At 39.9% G+C, this 18,707-nt stretch overlaps 1 protein-coding gene across 1 annotated transcript in view; it reads right to left on the reverse strand.

The window, feature by feature from the left end:
* Nucleotides 1-14,820: 14,820 nt before the first annotated feature.
* Nucleotides 14,821-18,707, reverse strand: part of LOC136364916 (vitellogenin-1-like) — a 42,881-nt gene continuing 38,994 nt past the window's right edge. Inside the window, exons 35-36 of the mRNA XM_066325083.1 lie at nucleotides 18,046-18,207; nucleotides 14,821-15,082 (exon numbers count right to left, since the gene is read on the reverse strand). Of these exons, the coding sequence (XP_066181180.1) occupies nucleotides 14,964-15,082; nucleotides 18,046-18,207 (281 nt within the window). The 3' untranslated portion in view covers nucleotides 14,821-14,963. The remainder of the gene's footprint in view (nucleotides 15,083-18,045; nucleotides 18,208-18,707) is intronic.

Genomic DNA, 18,707 nt, shown 5'->3' on the forward strand with positions numbered 1-18,707 from the left:
CAGGATGAGGTGCTTTGCCTGTCCTGCGCACCTACGGCAGCTGCACCCAGAGCCCCTTTCCTGCAAAAGGATTTGTGGCCAAAGAGCAACAGCACAGTGAGAGCAGGAGCAGTGCTGGACTGTTTGAGGGCACAAGCCTGGGAGGGGACAGCACCCAGGGAATCAAAATTCAGAACAGGAGGCTGGTGAATGTATCGAGAGGGAAAGCACAAACAAGTCTCCAGTCTGTTTACATGTTCAAAAGCTGCTTCTTAAAAAGAAAAAGGAGAAAAAAGGTTATAGATAGAAAAAAGGAGTTAATTTTAAAAGACTTGTAGAAGCCCAAATTTTAATTGAGTTTTGAAAGGAAACAGCCTTTTAATACACACTTGAGCAGTTAATGTCTCACTCTTGTCAGTTTCCCAAGAAACGATGCTTATTGCTTACAAACTCAGAGCAACTGTCCAGAGGCTGTGGCCCATACCTAGGCTGCCAGATAACTTAATAACAAGTGACAGTATGTTCTTTTGTGCAGCTATGCTGCACTTGGCTAACTGCTCAAGATGTCCTGGAAAATGATGTCTAACGTCAAAAACATTTGTGTCTTGGTTCTTGTCTCAGACATGTGAAGTTACAAAGCCTGATGTGTCTGTCCTGGAGTACTCAAAACTTCTTATTGCTCTGGCATCTTTTCCCAGACAGTATTACTTCTCCAGTTGAGTTACACAATGGTTTATACATTCTAAATCTATTTATGTGTTCACAGTATAAGGATTGCCAGGGCTTATTTGCATTTGTGGTTTATAAAACCTGAACAGGATTTCCTGAATGCATGACAGTACCCTATATTGTCTCCTGATATGCTCTGAAAACCAACCTCCTAATGACTTTTAGCCTATTCCTAAGGCTGCTTACATTATTGTGAAGTTGTTGAGTTACCTCTAACAGAGCCAGCAGCTCACTACTGATATTTCATTCCCTTGTGAGATGGTAAAGCAACTCTTTTTCTCAGCTGCATTCTTTGTCTCACTGCAGATAACTCGGCCCAGATTTACATAGGTGTTGGATGTCACAGCTGCATGTCCCAGTGGCAGCAAAAGGCACACAGGAGTGCTCAGTGCTTGCTGAAAAATGACACTATTCAGATTTCAAATTTACCACTGCAAATTAGAGGAGCGGAAAGTATGAGGCAATGAAGGATGGGATTTATTTGTATTCTCATGATTCCTGTATGCTGGTGTGACTACTAAATATATTTTGAGATCCCCTGAGTCTTAGTGAGAATGTAATATTTTTTTTTGTCTTAACAAGGAAAGGAAGAAAATGATGGATGAAATTAGATGTCACAAATTTTATTTAAACATGCTGTCATTGATTTGCATTTTATTTCTTGGTCCAACTGGAGTAGGAAAATCCTGCTTTTTCAGCTCTCCAAGTTCTATGCTTACAGGAGAGCCCCCTAAAGAGCTGATAAAACAAGTGTGACAACTCAAGATAAATAATTGCTCCTGGCTAATTGTTTCCAAACTACAGATGCAGTCACATAGTCAAAAATCATCGTGGCCAGTTCGTGGAACAGCTGTTTCATATAGAAATGCTGTGATTCATTTTATATTCCTGTCCATTATGTGCTCTTGGTGAATTTAGTGCAATTACGTGTAGAAAAAGGTTATTATGTTTTTGAAGGAAAGCACTGTAAGCAGCCATTTTTCAGTGCTGTATTTCTGTGCTGTATTATTCCTCTCCACAAGAAGCAGCCAGAAATGTGTGTCAGAAAGACATTATCTTCAAAAGCACATGAAAGATGTCAGTCTGATTTTAACAGTTTTTTGCCATTTATATTTGTTTTCTGTCTCATTAACTGTTAACTGTCCTGTTTGGTAAAGATGCATGCTGATAGGAAAAAAATCCAAATGAGAAATGGCAGGATTTTCTAAAGAAAATTGCTGGTGAGAAATTTTACTGGGCTCTTCCTTCCATTGCAACAAATAAACAAGCTGCCATACCAATAGGAGAGATTCTGCCCAAATTTGGCTCTCCACCCACGGGAATGGACGTGGAACTGAAGCTGCAGTGATCCTGTCTGTTAATTTTCCTGGGTGTTTGTTCTGTTATCTCACTTTCCTTCCTATAAAATGGGATATTAATCCTTCTTTCATTTAGAGAATTAGTTTGGTTTTGTGCAGTCCTTTGGTACTATTAATGAAGGATTTCCTCTGCAATTTAACTCATCTCTCCCTCTTTGCACAGACAATCCTCACTACACCAGGAGCCTTTCCTTGCAGAGTCAGATTTGCTGTTTTTCATTAGGAGCTGATGAATGTAAAGCCGAGATTTTCCCTGAGAATCTGGAAGTGAAGCTGAAATCACTTCAGTGAAAAGTGAGCCAGTGTGGTGAGTTTTATATCTCTAAATTAGCACTGAAGAGAAGGGGAAAACTTAAGAAGTAATTTCACAGAGAAGCCTCGATGTTCTGGTGAGTAGGAAAATAAAATATTCTTCATCCATGAATCATGCTCACTCCCGGAGAGGAGAGATAGATACTTATTGCTCTTGCCATTTACCCTCTAGCCAGCTGTCTGAAGAAGAGTCATGCACCTATAGCCACATGTTGAAAATATCTTCTCTGCTCTCTCGAGTTGTTATAATGGTTAGAACAGAGAAGAATTGTGAAGGACTTCATTATTCTCCCCATTTAATTTTGCAGGATGCCCTTTAGTGCTTCTGCTCTGCAGTGCAGCAGAGTCATTCTGATTGATGTATACAGCTGGTGGACACCAAAATAAGGCTACCATTGCTAAGAAATACTGACTTTGAAGTCATGAATTACAAAAAGAAGAAAGAAAGCAGTAAGACCATTTTGAAAATAGGAAGTAGCAATGCTTACTAATTTAGCAGATCTAACACAGAAGGAGAACACCAAAAAAGCAAATACCACCCCCTCCTCCCCAAAGTATGGGACTCTAGTGCCAGCAAGCACCAATTCAGTCTTATCTCCTATGGATACAGTTGGATGCAGCAGCAGGAGTGTTATTTTCTCCCTGCATGATACGAGTCACTTCCACAGGAGACAATATGCAATCCTAAGAGCTAAGCACTAGGTGTTTCATATTTGCTGAATCTCTTGCTTTGAATCATTGATTTCTTCACATCGAATCTCATCTCTGGCCCAGTTAGTGAGCCATTAAGTGAGGAGTCTACTGTGTTGATGAAATAATAATTTTGTTTACAGAGTGCCTTCTCACCAAGGCACTGTAGGTGCAGCTTGCACTGTCTGCTTAATTCACACTCTTTTAATAATTAAAGCTTTTCTACCTAATGCCTTTGTGAAAAACTGAATGCTTGTGTGAGCTTCAACCAGAAGCAATTGCAGATAGGCTTCCTGGGGAGCAGTTCCTAGAAGATTGCCCATTTGTTTGGTGCCAGAGCATACTTTCCTCCAGAATGAGGAAAACATTTCCTTCTTTTGAGGAAGATGCTCAGGCCTTGTACTCAAGCACATCAGTTGAGGAGAATGCAATTGTACTCCATTTCTGCCACACTTTTGTCACATTAGGGATCACCATACTCTGAATACATAAGCTGTGTAACAATTCAAAGTCTTTTTTCACCTTCTAAAAAGTTAAGATATGCTTAAATAGTACCTGTTCCTTAAAGAATAAGTTATCTTCTATTAGCAAAGAAAAGACAAGCTTAAGAAAAGTAAGGGCTAGCATACTTGCTACATCCAGCCCAATCCAGAACAGAAGGAGTTTATGCACCCAGCGGAGGAGATCCCTAGAAGGAAAAAAATCTTGGTCATATGTTTTTGGACAATCACACTCCACAAAACTCCTTTTTTTTTTTTTTTTTTTTTAAATTATCATGGATAATTAGGAAAAGAAGGAGAAAGGGAGTGAGGTGTGCTGGCTGTTGGATAATGTGCTGTCACATTCTTAACACCTGCACACTGCTGGTGAATGTGAAGAGTTCCTCATGTTCCATTTAAGATTCCATAGGGGCACTTGCAAAACTTGTCCAGACCTTTTCTCTCCTGGGCCACAAAAGCACATCTTTGTATTCTTAGTGAATCTAAGCCAGAAGGGAATAAGGTTTAGTTACAAAGGCAAAAATTTTGCTTTAACCTTAAGGGCTTGTGTCTCCTTTTTCCCCCTTCTGTGGACATTCATAACATTTTTGTAAAAAGAGACATTTGGGCTCTGTACATACCTTGTGTGGGTGTAAAAATGACACACAAAAAGAAGGATGTAAAGGCTCACGTCATAATCCTAAAGCGGCATTATTTGTGATTTGCATCTGTAGATCTGTTCTTGGGCTAATGCTGGGTGATTAATTAGATGCTGTGCCTGGATATAGCTCTGGAGTGACCACCTAAGGTCTGAAACATGGTCTGAAACTTTCACACCTGACTGATGTGACTCCCCTTAACCTGAGGGAAGGGCCCCTGGAAGCTGAAGCTCTTGTAGCAAAATTTAGACTTCAGGTCACATGACAGCTTGTTTTTGAAGTATGCTTTGAACAGGAAGAAAACCTAGCAGGGAACAGATGATATTCCATGCTTGCAGGAATGAATTAACTTGCTTCTTACACTTGTGTGAACATTGGCTTCAGGAGGCAGTGTCTGTTCCCACTGCTGTGGCATGTTGGTTGCCGTGTCCGGCCATTTCATTGAGTATGTCAGGGCTACTCACATACTCAGTAGGTTAAGCTCATCAAGCTGAAACATCTTGAAAGTTCACAGCTTTTTAAAAAATGTTCTTGCATTTCTTTTCTCTGTCTCCCTATGTTTGAGGGTCTCTGGTTAAGAGGTTATGCAGAGAAAGTAATTTAAATTCTCATTGTGTTGGCCCAAACACTTTGTCTGAATGCAAAAGACCGCTGCAGTAGATGTCTAGTTCTGGTGGCATTAGCACCTGTGAACTGTTTCCTGAAAGCTACTGGGTGTCCTGGTGTCTGGCTGCTGCCAGAGGGCTGGAGCTCATGTGGGAAGGGTCACCAGACCCCCAGGAAAGGTGTTGGTTGAAAGCAAATGCCATCTGCTGAACTGCACCCACGTGGCACCATTGTTGGCAAGAAGGCAGGGGAGCAGCTAGCACAGTCTCCTCAAAAATGCCTTTGAAAATATTTTCCTAAGAAATTTTTTCCTTAGCTTTTGTAACAAAAAGCAAGACTAGAAGATAGTTATAGAGCTCTTAAGATAAATCCTTTTGTGCCTTTCCTACAGATGCAGGTAATTGCAGAGAGATTTGGGATCTGTCTAAGTCAGATCCTGCCCATTAAAAAATATGTCTCAGTGGTGGATTTGACATGCAGTGTTGACATCCTTCTTTCTGTAGTAAGTCAGATGATATGTTTAGCAGACAGCTACTTTGACAACTTTCCTTCAGAGAAGCTGGAGAAAAATTCTGAAAATTTCTTGTAGCTTTTGACATTTTATATGCTTGCTGGGCTAATCTTTGTAAAGTCTTGATGCTGGGAGGTCACTCACTGATACCAGTGATAAATGCAACTCCAGAGGCTGCATTTCATTGTATTTAGGGAACTAGACCTCCTGGTAACAAAAAATATTGTCTTGCTTACATTAAAGGGAAAACAGACTCACCAGCTTCTGAACTTCGATGCCAATTCATCAGGATCGTTCTAAACCAATAATTTCATTCCATTAGAAAAACCACCTGCAAAAATCTTGCAAGAAATTTTCAAACAAATGCTTTTTCCTCTTCCTAGTTTAAATTACATCTTAAATGATTCTCTACACAGTTTACTTTCTCCTTTCACTTTGCTGCACTAGGAACTACCTTTTGTATTTCGAATAGTTGAGTAGCTAAACATCCATATTATGTCATAATGACTAGCTCCTCATACAGACCCTGAAGCCATCATGAAGAGTTATTGAACAAGACTTGAGCTGCCTATGTGCTCATTCAGAACGAGACCAAAGCCAGGCAAGCACCTTGTAGAGGGAGTCAGTCTGGATGTCTCATTGTATCACCTCCCACATTAACAGGAAACACCTAGAGTGGGATCTCAACAATTTTCTGGAAGACCTCTGAATGCCTACTGTGAATATATTTTTTCAAAATAATTCTTTTCCACAGGGTGTAAAATATCTAGTTTGTTTTCATTTGCATTGGTTTGAAAAAAATCAATGCATGTACCACATTTTGAATATCTGAGGAGAGTGTTTTGCTTGCTTGCAGTTGTAAAGTTTTTAGGGACACCTGTAATGAAGTGTCCATGTCTTTTGGGGGAGTTCCAACTATGAATATTTTTAGCGTGTCTGACATCTGTGTCTCTGGTAGAAGATACCATCACAGTATCCTTTCTGAAGGTACAAGCAGGCAAAGAGGCTGCTTCTCACAAAATTAGTCTTAATGAAGAGTGATTATCTATTAATGTACAGGGATTTATTTTGTTAAATGGCTTGGTCATGTTTGCCCTCTAGTGGCAGTGAGTTTGCAGCTGATGGACCCCTGGCAGCACCCAAGAGGAGCAGAAAACATCACTAATGGGTTTATTTAACTCTGTTGTTTGTTTTGTGGTTCTGTCTATTTATCAGCCTCTCCTGTGAGCATATAACTGTACAGGAAAGGCTTCCTTTCACACAGAGGTCAGGGTGAAGTGTGAGTAAACCTATTTCCTGCTGCTCCATTTCCTCAAGGGTTAAACCATAGTGGAGATCACCAAATCTCTGATCTAGAAGGTGAGTGCAGCATCAGCTGGTAGGAGCAGAGGGGGCTGCAGTTTGGTTTCCTGAGGGTTTGCTGTAGGGATCTGTTCAGCTTGTTGAGACACACTTGATTATGTAGTGCTTTCCTGACAACCCTGCTTACTGACTAACAACGGAAAAATAAGCCCTACAAATTGCATAATGCAGAATTCAGGCAAAGAGAAGAACTTAAAGTAGGAAAGGACTTTTCATAGGAAGGAAATCTTCTGGGGAGGGAAGAGGGTAATGAAACCCAGTACCTGTGAAATTGCTGTGTGATCACCAAGCAAGAAAAGCACTTGGTTTGTCATTCAGAAAAATGATTTCAGTTTTCAGTCTTGAGACATTAGAATAGTAAAGGCAGACTTTGCCACGCATTTTATTTCTCATATATTGTTTTATAAGATCTATCAGCCTTTTTGGAGCAGAAGAAACTTTTTTCCTTTTTTCCATAAGTGCATATTGATGTGGAGGAAAACAACAAGACTCATGTTTTCAGTGTTAGTGCAACTATAGGGGAAATGGTTGACATTTAAGGATGATGTAATGAGGAAATTACCAGGTATTTTCCTGGGGGGCTGACTCTGGATGATCCCACTCCATCTGTATTCCAAACCCCTATGACTCAGGGCCATTGGTTTTTAAAAAGCACTATTTATTACCATTTTGATTGCCTTAGAATGAAGTGCTTGTCGAACAGTGGAAGTGTAATGAGAGCCTTATTGGATGAGAGATTTCCCAAACTAAAACACGAGTTTTGGCAGCTTGGCTAAACAAATACGTTTCCAGCTAGCAGTTGTGAAAATCTCACACTGTCTCCAGCCCAGAGGTTATCCAAATGTAAGCTGTTGTGGCATTGCTTGTCTCTTCTGCTCCATATGGAGCTGCAGTTAAAAGGGGACTTGATGACTGGAACAATGGTGAAGGGATGGACACAATTACAGGAAATATTTCTGTTGCTGTTACGGGGCCATTCAGGCATGGAGTCCTGATCACTGATTTCAGAACGAATCAGATGCATACATAAATAATTAAAAACTTCCTTTAAAGTGAGACTTTTAAGGAGAAACAAGCTCAAGAGGAGCAAAAATTTATACACTTCAACTACCCTTGATACCATGCTAAAAACATGCAGCAAGTGAGTGAAGGTGACAGTCAAAGGTTTGTACCATAAAGGAGTTCCCCTTAGAATTGATAACAGCAGCTGTGAAAGAAATGAGAAATTATATTTATATTGACATGATATAGAGCTTTACTATACTCTGAGCTATCATTCTCCTTGGCCAGGACAGGGCACTCTGTAGGTGTTTGTTTATGGAAAGCTGCAGATTTGGTAGAACACAGAACACAGAGCTTTACCTGTGCCTATAACCTAAACCATGACCTTTAATTCAGCCAGTCTGTACCTACTCATTAAGAGAAGGCTAAAATGGGATACCAAATGATGTGCAAAAATTTAGGGATTTGAGTTTCAGACCCTTTGAGAAGTATAAATGAAATAACTTCATCCAGCAAGCCTGAGAAGCCCCTCCGGCGAGGCACAGAGCAGCCTGCGGGTGGTGCAGAAGGAGTCCACGTCCCCGGGCAGTCACATCGCGCCTCGCTCCGCGCAGGAGCGGAACGTCGGCATCCCAGAATTTCTCATGAGTGGAGCAATCCATTTTGTCGATCTAGCAGCTGGCCAAAAGGTGGGGGCAGTGCCAGGTTCCCTGTCTGCCTGGTGCTAAGCAGCTGGCCCTGGGCACGCTCAGGAGCCCGCAGAGCCAAGCCGAAGGCGGGAGGCAGCACCGGGGAGCTGGCTGCTAGCTGGACTCGGAGCTGGCATCCTTGCCCAGCCCGGGGAGCAGTGTAATCCGTATGGCTGCAGCTGGGGATCTGAGGACTTGGCAAAGGGGGTAACCTGCCTGCCAGATTTATTTTGGTCTGTCAGGCAAGGTCACCAGTTAATTCCTCTGGAGCATTTCAGTTTGGTTGCCTTAGGATTTTCCAACGTGAAGCTGTAGTGTTGTAGAGACTGATACCCAGCTTCACAGAGGAAAGAAAAAGACTTAGATACAATACAGGTGCTTATACTCAAGGCTGAAATCTTTAGTACTCCCTTCTATAATTTTCAATAGAGAGGTCTTTCACTGCCTAATTTTCACAGGCCTTAGAGCTCTCCAGTATCCTAAAAAGCAGCCTTGCCTTTGCTCAGAAATGGTGGAAAATCTGCAGGGCTCAGTCCCTTTTCATATGTATGATATGAAAAGTGCCACACAACTTGTTCTTCCCTCTGTACTTCACTTGTGATTATGCTTATGCCTATTTTCATACATTGATTTAACAGGTTGAGCAATCATCAGAGATGTGAGCCTCCTTCCCTGGCCCACCATCCCCAGCTGTGTTTCAGAATGGGCAGTGAATGTGCCCGAACCTAGAAGGTGATTTCAGGTATGGAAGCCTGTTCCCAGGGAGCCCAGGCCCGTGAAATGGGGGGTGTGTGATGACATCTTCAGCATTTCCTACTGAAGTCTTGGTAGGAATTGGGCTGGAGGCAAAGATGCCTTAGGTCCCACCTGAAGTGCTTTACTCTCTTTAATGATGGGATTTAGTACATTGCTCTGGGATGAACACTGTGCTCTGGTCTCAGACACAGGGAAGTCAGGCCTTGTAACACTCAGAATGCCAGAGACAGAGGGGCCTCCATGACTCATGGTGTAGATCAAAAGGAAGGGGCGTTATTCCTCAAAGGTGAAACATTCAGAGGTACTGATGTATCTGTATTGAGTCTGCAGTAATGGAGGCAGGTTAATGCCACAGTGAGACAAGCACTTGTCTGCCACTTCTAGCCCCAGCCTGAGCCTGTGTTAGTCTCTTATGCCCATAATGAATCTAACCTGTATATCATCCTCCAGATTATGAACAGATCTTGAATATTAATAGCTTTGTTTTGACCACAGAGGCAATTTGAGTGGAATTTTAGCATGTTAGCTTATTCAGCCCAAAATCTTGGCTCTGAATTTTTGCTGTAATTATCTTTTTTTATCAGCTGGCAAAAAACAAAACATCAAAGCAACTCTAATTAGAGTAAGTTCTCAACCACATAAGAAGCAGATATGACCACAGTTACACTAGGCATTTAAATATTGTTACATATAATAGTGATAAGAAATGTTGACTTACTTTTTCTTGTGAAGGTTAAGAAAATACATGGAGGAAATAACGTAAAGAAATGGAGATAAGTGTGAAGGAGCTAGTCACGACATTCAATGTGTCCTTCACCATTTACTCTGTTTTGAAATTAATTTCATACCCGAGAAAATTTTAGGAGTCATGTAAATGATCTGAAGCTTCAGTATGAAAAGAAACTGTGATCATTTTTCCAAGTGAAACAAAACAGAGATGTGGCAAAAGCCTGAGGATTGTTATTTCAGCACCTAGTTTATCACTATACTTGTTACAGTGACCCATGCAGAGTTTATGCAGGACTTGGGGTTTGATGGTGCAAGTCTCTGATTAGTATTTTTCTTCAAAGTACTGCCGATTTACCTAAAGATCAAATGCATCAAAGATGGTGAAGAATATGGCTTTTCAGTAAGAGGATCTAAGTACATTTGGGTAAACTGCTACTGTAAAGATTTTGACTTAATTTTGCCTATAGTATGCAGATGGCAATTGGAGTCACCCAAAATAATCCATAGAGATTTTGAATTATCAGACTTGGATGTTCTGGAGCCTGAACTCCAACCTTGCTTAAAACCAACATCACCTTTACAAGAACTATGGTGTTGCATATGCCCCTGACTCAGCCTGTTTTCATGATCATAGATGAGTGAAAGGCACTGCAGAAGGGAAATCCAGAGAGGAGAGGGAGCAAATTTGTAAAGTTCCAAAATCTTCAGCTCACTGATATTTTAACCTGGGGTACAATGTGAATTCTGAAGATGCCTGAATAGGTGGTGCACAGCTGTAGCACTGCCTGCTCTCCCAGGAACAGGGTGAGGGTGTGCTGAGGTGTCTGCACTTGTCCTGGCCAGACCAGTGGATGCATAAATAGGGAAGGGAAACTGGGACATCAGGAAGAGACAGGCTACAGATAATGAAGGGAAAGCTCTGTGATCAGATCTGTCAATATAGATAATTTCCACTTCCCAAATCCCATCTGAAAGGCTACTAAATAATATTAGGACATAGAAGTGTTTGCTGTGAATTACAGGTAAGTGAACTGCAAGCAAAAAAAAGAGGGATAACCAGATTTTTTTCTGTACATTAAGTATTTTCAGGTACCAAAATAACAACCTTCTCACATTGATTCAGGATGAACTGTAAGTACTATTTTTGAACAGCTTTGAATTTTCTTAGTAAAGTGTTCTTCCAGTACTCCTTGCAGTATAATTATTGCCTATCCAGCAATACCAGAAATAAGAATGAATAAGAAATAAGAATGATTTATGCAATGTCTTTTTCCTCTGGGAACAACGTGAAATGATATTCAGAATGGTACCAAACTGTAATGTACTTAAAGGAAAAAAAAATCACATAGTAATCAAGTGTGGAGATAAGAAGGAGAAACATCCCACCCCAAACCTTGATTGGAATTTATGAAAAACTGCCTGGAATATATCAGACCTAGAAAAATACCTAAAGGAAAAAAAAATTAAATCATTGTAACTAAATAAAAAAGCCAGTAGATGGCATGAGAGACCTTGAGATTCGACATTAAACTCAGATGGCCACTAATAGCTACTCACTTCAGCAACCTTCTGAGCTGTCTCTGGTTTTAGCGTTAACTACTGTATTTGCTAGATTCCTGAGGTTTCTTATTCATCAGCTGCACTTAGATCCACACAGTACATTTATTTTTAGGGACAACTAAAGTTCATTTAATAACTCATTCTAACATGCAGAGTAAAAGCCTAGTTCTGTTGAGTTTAACCATTGGCTTCAGTGGGGTTGGAATTGTAGATGCTATTTTTTTAATGCTCATGCTGCGGAACCGACATTTCATTTCCAGGAGGGGTCTGGTATTAGTGGTTTTGTCCTTTCCTATCACACTGCAGCTCCTTTCTCTGGAGCAGGATGATCGTGCTTTCCTGAGAATCACTGTGCCATTTAAAATTAGTGAATCAAAAGAGCCAAGTCTGATGGACAAAAGGTTTATTGTCTTTGTCCAGGATACAAAAGACTGGGTCTCTGATAGCCTTTTTGCCTATCTGTCTGTAATAGCACCATCCAATTCCAGGCTTTTAGGGATAATGCACTAAGGTTTAACCAAAGCTGACCGTGAACAAATTAAGTGTATTGCTTTGTTTTTTTCCAAATGTATGGTTATTTTACAGTTGGATGAATCTGAAAATGAAAACCTTCAACTTAGCAATAAAATATACTCGTGTGGTTAGGAGATCTAGTAGAAAAATTTACTTTTCATTTCTAGAATCACTGAAGAACTTGCAAAAGACATGTGGGACTATAAATTCATAAGCATTTCTGACTCCCATCAAGTAGGTAAGTAGTCATATCTTTCTGATGCAGAAAATGAGACACAGAAGTCCCCAGCCTCGTGCAAAACCACATTACAGAGCTGCAAGGGCAGAATCAGGACTCAAGCCTGCCTTATGCTTAGGTCTGCATATTTTTTCTGACATTTAAAAAAACCCCAATACTAGAGTACCATAATTGCAAGATTATATTACTTGGTTACTGCAGTAAAGTCCAGAATGCATTAATACATACAATTCAGAAGCACTAGGAATGAAAAGTAGAATGCATAAAAGCTCAGCCTGTGTAGTGCACATTTTAATACTCAGTTGGGTACATAGCTTTGGCTTGCTTTATAAGATAGGACAGGCATGATTTCCAAATGAGGTTTAAATCTGGACTGCAGATATTCTCCCAGATGGGTTGGAAATGTCTGTGTGGTGCATTAGAAATTCCAGAAGGGCTTTTTCACACTTGTACTGCTAATGTTCTTAATTCCTTTGGCAAAATGAGCTGGTTCTAAGTCTTTTGCTTTGCTGTGCACACTACCAACCTCAGGCTTTTCTGACGTTCATTACATTGTGATTTTACAGCTGCAGTGAAGCCTTTCAGGCAGTCAAAGGCATTCAGCTGTCTCAGCAAGGGGGCACTAATGAACAGGAGTTGGGCAGAAGGGAAAGCTGCCCCTTCCGAGTGGAAGTGATGGGAGCTGTGTCCCACCCATGCCCTGTGCAGACCAGAGTCAGGTCTGTGCCTGTGACTGCTTTCCCCCTGGCTGAGCCTGCACCCCAGCCCAGGCTGCAGTCCTTGTGGGGTGATGGTGAGTGAATTCCCTGCCCTGGGAGCAGAATTTCTTCTCTTACTAATGGCTCTTTGCTGTTACTAAATCCCTGTTTTAGTAGTTGAGCATGAAACTTCATTTTTCTTCTCTCCCTACTACCTTTTTCTTATCTGAAGTGGTCGACTGGCAAAAGTTTCTCTTTTGTAAACAAGGGGATTAAAGAGAGAGGTGTTGGATTAAAGAGGACAGTCTGATCCTATGAAAGTCAATGTCAAATCTCCCATAAGCCACAGTGAAAACAATACCAGCAAGAAAAGAACTCTCCTGGTGTAAGACTAGCGTGATTTTTAGGGAAAGTGGAATGCAATATTTTTCATCTCCCCTCTTGTTTGAGGCTGTTTTGCAGTCTAGCACTTCTGTAGTAAAACACAGCTTTTTGAAACACATTTGTGAATGCTTTATTATGAATAAACACAGGGCAAGAATTTGTATTACTGGTTGTAGTTTGAAGACACATGCATGAAAAAAAGGCCTGTTGAATAGAGCCCTGGCTATTTGCAATATTCTCAAATACAATACACAGATGAAATTAAAGCTGAGGGAGGAGAAAGGTAGGTAACTGGCTTTTGCCTTTGTAAGTTATCCTCAGGGAGAGGCTTGGGCCAGAGGCAAATTCCCTTGTCCCAGAGAATGCATCTGGTTTGAACAAACTTGTATTGGCTTACTTCTGGAAGTAATGATGTATATGGAGAAAAACTGGGCCTTTTCTGAAAGTTGGTGGCAAGCTGCAACGTGAGAGAGTAAAAAGAGTACCTCCTTACATTACTCGTGCTTCTGCTCTTGAAAGAAAAGCACTGTGAAGTGTCATGCTGTAATTTTTCAACTATTTAGTCTTCAATTGTCTTTCTGATAGATAAGTATTTAGTTAGAAAGAAAAGTATTTTCTCTAATGACAGTTTCCTGCCGGGGTTTGGGTTCAGCTGTACCTTGCCTATGCTCCTGAAAGAGCATGCTGGCTGCAATTGACTGTTATGGAAAACATACCATGGTTCAGTGCACGGCTGATTTGTGACACAGGCTGAAGAGATATTGTGCCATTTCTTGGGGGTTTGAAGATGCCACCTATTCCTGGTCCCTTGGGGTGGGAGGGAATTACCTTTCTGCACAGTGGAAGCTGGTGGATTGACTCTTCACTGGTTAAACAGAGTCTGACTGTCCTGCTTGTATTTTATTTTAGCTTTATGATGCTATTGATCTTACATATCTTTCTATATATTGCTTTTTGGAGTATTTGGAATGCCACTTGATGTATTATTGTTCCCTGAAGTTTTTGAAGCCATCATTTTCATAAATATACAATAGGAGATGGTAAAGCAAAGAAAAGTTCCTATTCACACTTTTAGTTAGTTCATGAAGCAACAGCACATCCATTGAAATTTAAATGAAAATGGGGACTGTGTCACACACTATAGCTCTCTGGAAAGCTACAGTGGGAGTCTAGCAGTCCAATTCATTCCTTTGTAGAATGTACTAAGGCTAATGGTCTTGCTGGGAGTAAAATATATTTTTTTGCAGAATGGTTCCAGGAACAGACGTTGCTCTTTACCAGAAAACATAAAAGAAAACAAATGCTTACTGTGTCTTTAGTATGCTAAATATGAAATTCTTTGCACAATGGAATGTTAGCAGTAGCCGTAATCATGTTTTCCTTTCATCACCTAGTGAACATAATTTTCAGAGCAGACTGCTGTAATTATATCGCAGATAAAAGGGAGCAGAATTTCTGTATAATAATATAGTTGGCCTGATTGTTTTGTTGATAGGGAAAAATAAAGAGAGACCACATGAATACTTATTTAATGAACATATTTATTAAGCAGTGCAGACTGTACATAATGCATTTGACTTTGCAGTAGGCTTATTTTCTTCAAGCACCTTTCTTAATATTTTACTACAGCTATTATGTTCCCTTCTTATCTGTCCAGCTATTCAATTATTTGTGTAGTATGTCTATAGCACAACACCAAAGCGTTTAGCTTAACTACAGCTGCCAGTGCAGGTACAATCAATGTCAGCATCCACAGACTCCACAACATCCTCAAATGCAGATTTCTTATTGCTGCTTTTCTGCCATTCCAACAGGCTTACAGCAGTTTCTGTCAGAAGAGTGAAGGCATTGTTAACTAACATCAAACAAATTAACACATTTCAAAGAAATACTGTTTTGATGGCTGTCAACTCCCTCATCAAGTAAAGAATGAAATCCTGCCCTCACAACTGACATCTAACTGACTCATTGACTTGGAACAGGATTTTTATCCATGATATAATTACTGTAATACTTCCCTGAAACCAAAATGAATTACATTTCATGAAGCACAAAGACAAAAGGAGGCTGTGAAAGTGCTGGAGGAAGCCCCTGTCAGTGTAAGACCACCATGTACCAATCCACATCAACAATCACTTATGTTAGTGCTGCATATCACTGGGTATTTCAGATGACTGTTTGTCAAAGTTCATTTCTGAAGGGTAAGCCCTTTGGAGAATTTTCAGAGGTTCATAAACTTCTAATTAAAGTTTCCCATATATTGTGAAATCTGGCAGAGCATTGTCAGTTGCAGTATTAACCTTAGCACACTGCTTTATCAACAGCAGCTTGAATAAGCCATATTCCTTAATGCTGAAATAATCTGAATGGAATAATGATGCTCATCCTCCCAATAAATATTCCTAGCTAGTTGGAGGTTTATCATTGGATCTGGAAGAATATTAGGACATCCATTTAGATTAAGTTTGTATAATGAGAAGGCATAAAGCTTTCATAATTTTCCTTCCATTTGTTTTATTCCTTAGTTGGACAGTACATTCATAATATGCCATCCCTCAATACAGGGAAATATGTACACTGCTGTATGAGTTCAGGTTGCATCAGTCACTGATCTGGAAGGTTAACACACTCCATGGCTAAATTACTGTCCAACATTAAATGCAGGTTTTACATAATAAACTGGATAGAAAATATTTCCCAGAAAGATGCTGGAGATGCTTTTAAAACATATATATTTGCAGGCTGTGAAATGGGAAATGCTATAAAATGTCTTAATTCTGTTCTTTATATACATTATGTCTCTTACTCTTGGCACACTGTGGGTCTGAGCACACTACTATTTCCATGTAGGAAATAGTTTCCTTGCAAACTGGATCATGGCTGAGTAACTGATCCCCATGCATAGGTCTTGTGGCATGTTTGAAATATAAACTAGTATGTGGACTTAAACTTGGAGTGATGCCTGCCTCAGTCAAGCTCCTAAGGCCACAGTCTTGCTGATTTGAGGGCAACAGGAGAAATTATGCATTCTTGTATTTCATTTTATCCTTGCTCCACTGGTGACAGTGATGGGGTCTTTCAGTTTTGAAACAGCAAACTATCATGTCTGAATTCTCATATAAAGAATGGAGAAAAATTCTTTGTCCTGTGCGTGCATGTTCCTAGATTGAGAAGTGTGAAGATTTCTACTGCTTCTACTGCTTCTCCAAGTCATCACACAAAGAAAGAAAAAGAATAGTTTTTAAGTGCTGGCCTTGTATTCCTATTAATCCTTGGCTTAAAAAAAGCAATCAATTTAGCAAGCTAAAGAACAATAAATGGCATCTTTTTTCTTCCTTCTCCCCCTCCTCCTCTTTTTCTGCTTTCTTTTATAAATAAATAACTAAATAAAGCCTTGATTAGAAGTATTGCAAGCAGACTTCCCAGTTTCTGCTTTAGTAAATGAACAAGAGAAGAGAGCAGTTGCTCTGAAAGCAGCACTGGCTGCAACAACTAATATACCTTTTTTTTTCTGCTTTTCCTCTTTTTTCAAACAGTTTTGTGAGAGAATGAGACAGCTTTATTATAGCCTAATATTCTAAGGCAGTGAGTGGTCTGAGGTTATGACACTTCAGAGATACTGACTTGGATACACAATAGAAATCTGTGAAACATGGACATAATAAGATTTTGGAAGGATTTTTTGTAGACAGTGGGTTTTTCTATTTATGAAAGAATGCATCCTTTCTCATCTCAGGGAGCCATCAGAAAACTATTAACACTCTCTCTGTGCCGCTTGTTGAATAGGCTGTTACAGATATTTGACTGTTATAGAGAGATCCACTTTTCTGGGCTGATTCAGCACATTGCAGATATTAATAACGCAAGCAAAGTGCAAAGTTCTACACAGATGTTTAAATTCAGGCATAAAATACCCTGTCCTTTCCAGTACTACTCAACACATGAGTGTATTGGCTCCGGAGAAACTCCACTGGGTTATACCAGCTGACAACGGATTTGGCCAATAATGGTTAACAGAGAACAAACCACTTCAATAGATACTTTCTAATGGTAGGTTTCCCTGTAAGCTATATAACTAATTAAATTAAAGACTTAGGAAAGAATGCACCAGAAATATCTGTAGGTTCCAGGCTGGATTCTCCTTTCATGATTATATAACTTTAGTGTGAAACTGTGATAGTGCCTCATAACCTGGTATAAATTAAATGAGAAAAAGCCTCGTGGTTTTTTTGTTTCTCTTCTGTTTTTTAAAATCTGGGGCATGAGCACATGTGTATAAAAAACCTTAAAAACTAAACCACTTTCTGGAACAATCTAGAGAAACTTCCAGCAATGTGCCTTTGCTGATGTATTGCACAGTGGCATAACATGGCAGTCTAATTACAGCACTCATGTCACACTACTTGACTGACTTTCAATTGCCTTACCTGCCCTGGTCTACAGCAAATAGCAGGCTGTAGTGTACATGAAAGGACTCGGTGTTGCTTATCTCAACTTTATGGAGATCCTGAAGACATGAAAAATTTTATTTTGTGATATTATTGATCGCTGCTGCCCCTTTTACCTCCTCAAATGTTTTTCTCAGATGATGCTACCTGCCATCACCTAACCTAGCTTTTAGCTGGCCAGCACTGTCAGCAGTTCTAGCAAATACTAATGGGATTAAAAACAGCAGCTCAGAGAGGAGCTGGAGCAATACAGGTCTGTGCATGGCTGTGCTGTGTTTTGTTCTTTTGAGTGTTCTGACAGCTCCTGCAGTACATGACACACAGAGGGAGAAAAATACTATACCTTTTGGGAAGCAGTGGAAGCCAATCTTTACTGAAGCTTTTTCGATTGGAGTACAGTCTTTCATACATTTCAGTACTGGGTCAACAGAGTAGCACGTAGATTCCTCACCATCAATAGTGGGGTTTCGATTCAGCTTCACATAACTGCGCTGCAGCTTGCACCCTAAGAGGAAAAGGAAAGGTAGTTAAAATTGTAGAAATAAATCCCAATTGATCCTTGCAATAATAAAGATCCATATTTTCTCTTCTGCTTTTATTAAAACACAGGTATCTGACAAACCGTTTTTATAGTAGCGAGGTTATCAAGATAGGACAATAATAAGTTGAGGAAAGAGTCTGAAAGGGGAGCTATTTTTAAAATCTAATTGCACAATATAACCCAAATGGAATCATGTATACTCAGGTTTTTAGAACTACCTAATACACAGGAAATAACCTCTCATGTCTGAAAGCTATTAAGAATAGATACTGCAAGTACAATGGATACTTCATTGCATTAGGAAAAATGTCAATTGTAGTGGATGGATAAAAAAAAAGGGGAACATTTATATAACAACAACAAGGATAATTTTTGTATTGGGTGATTTTTATAATGCCGCAATTATCTCACTAGAAAAGTATAATGTAACTTAACAGTATCTGAGCTACAATTCTGTTTCCTGA

This window comes from Sylvia atricapilla, chromosome 9 (genome assembly GCF_009819655.1).
Source record: "Sylvia atricapilla isolate bSylAtr1 chromosome 9, bSylAtr1.pri, whole genome shotgun sequence".
Classification (NCBI taxonomy): Eukaryota; Metazoa; Chordata; class Aves; order Passeriformes; family Sylviidae; genus Sylvia; species Sylvia atricapilla.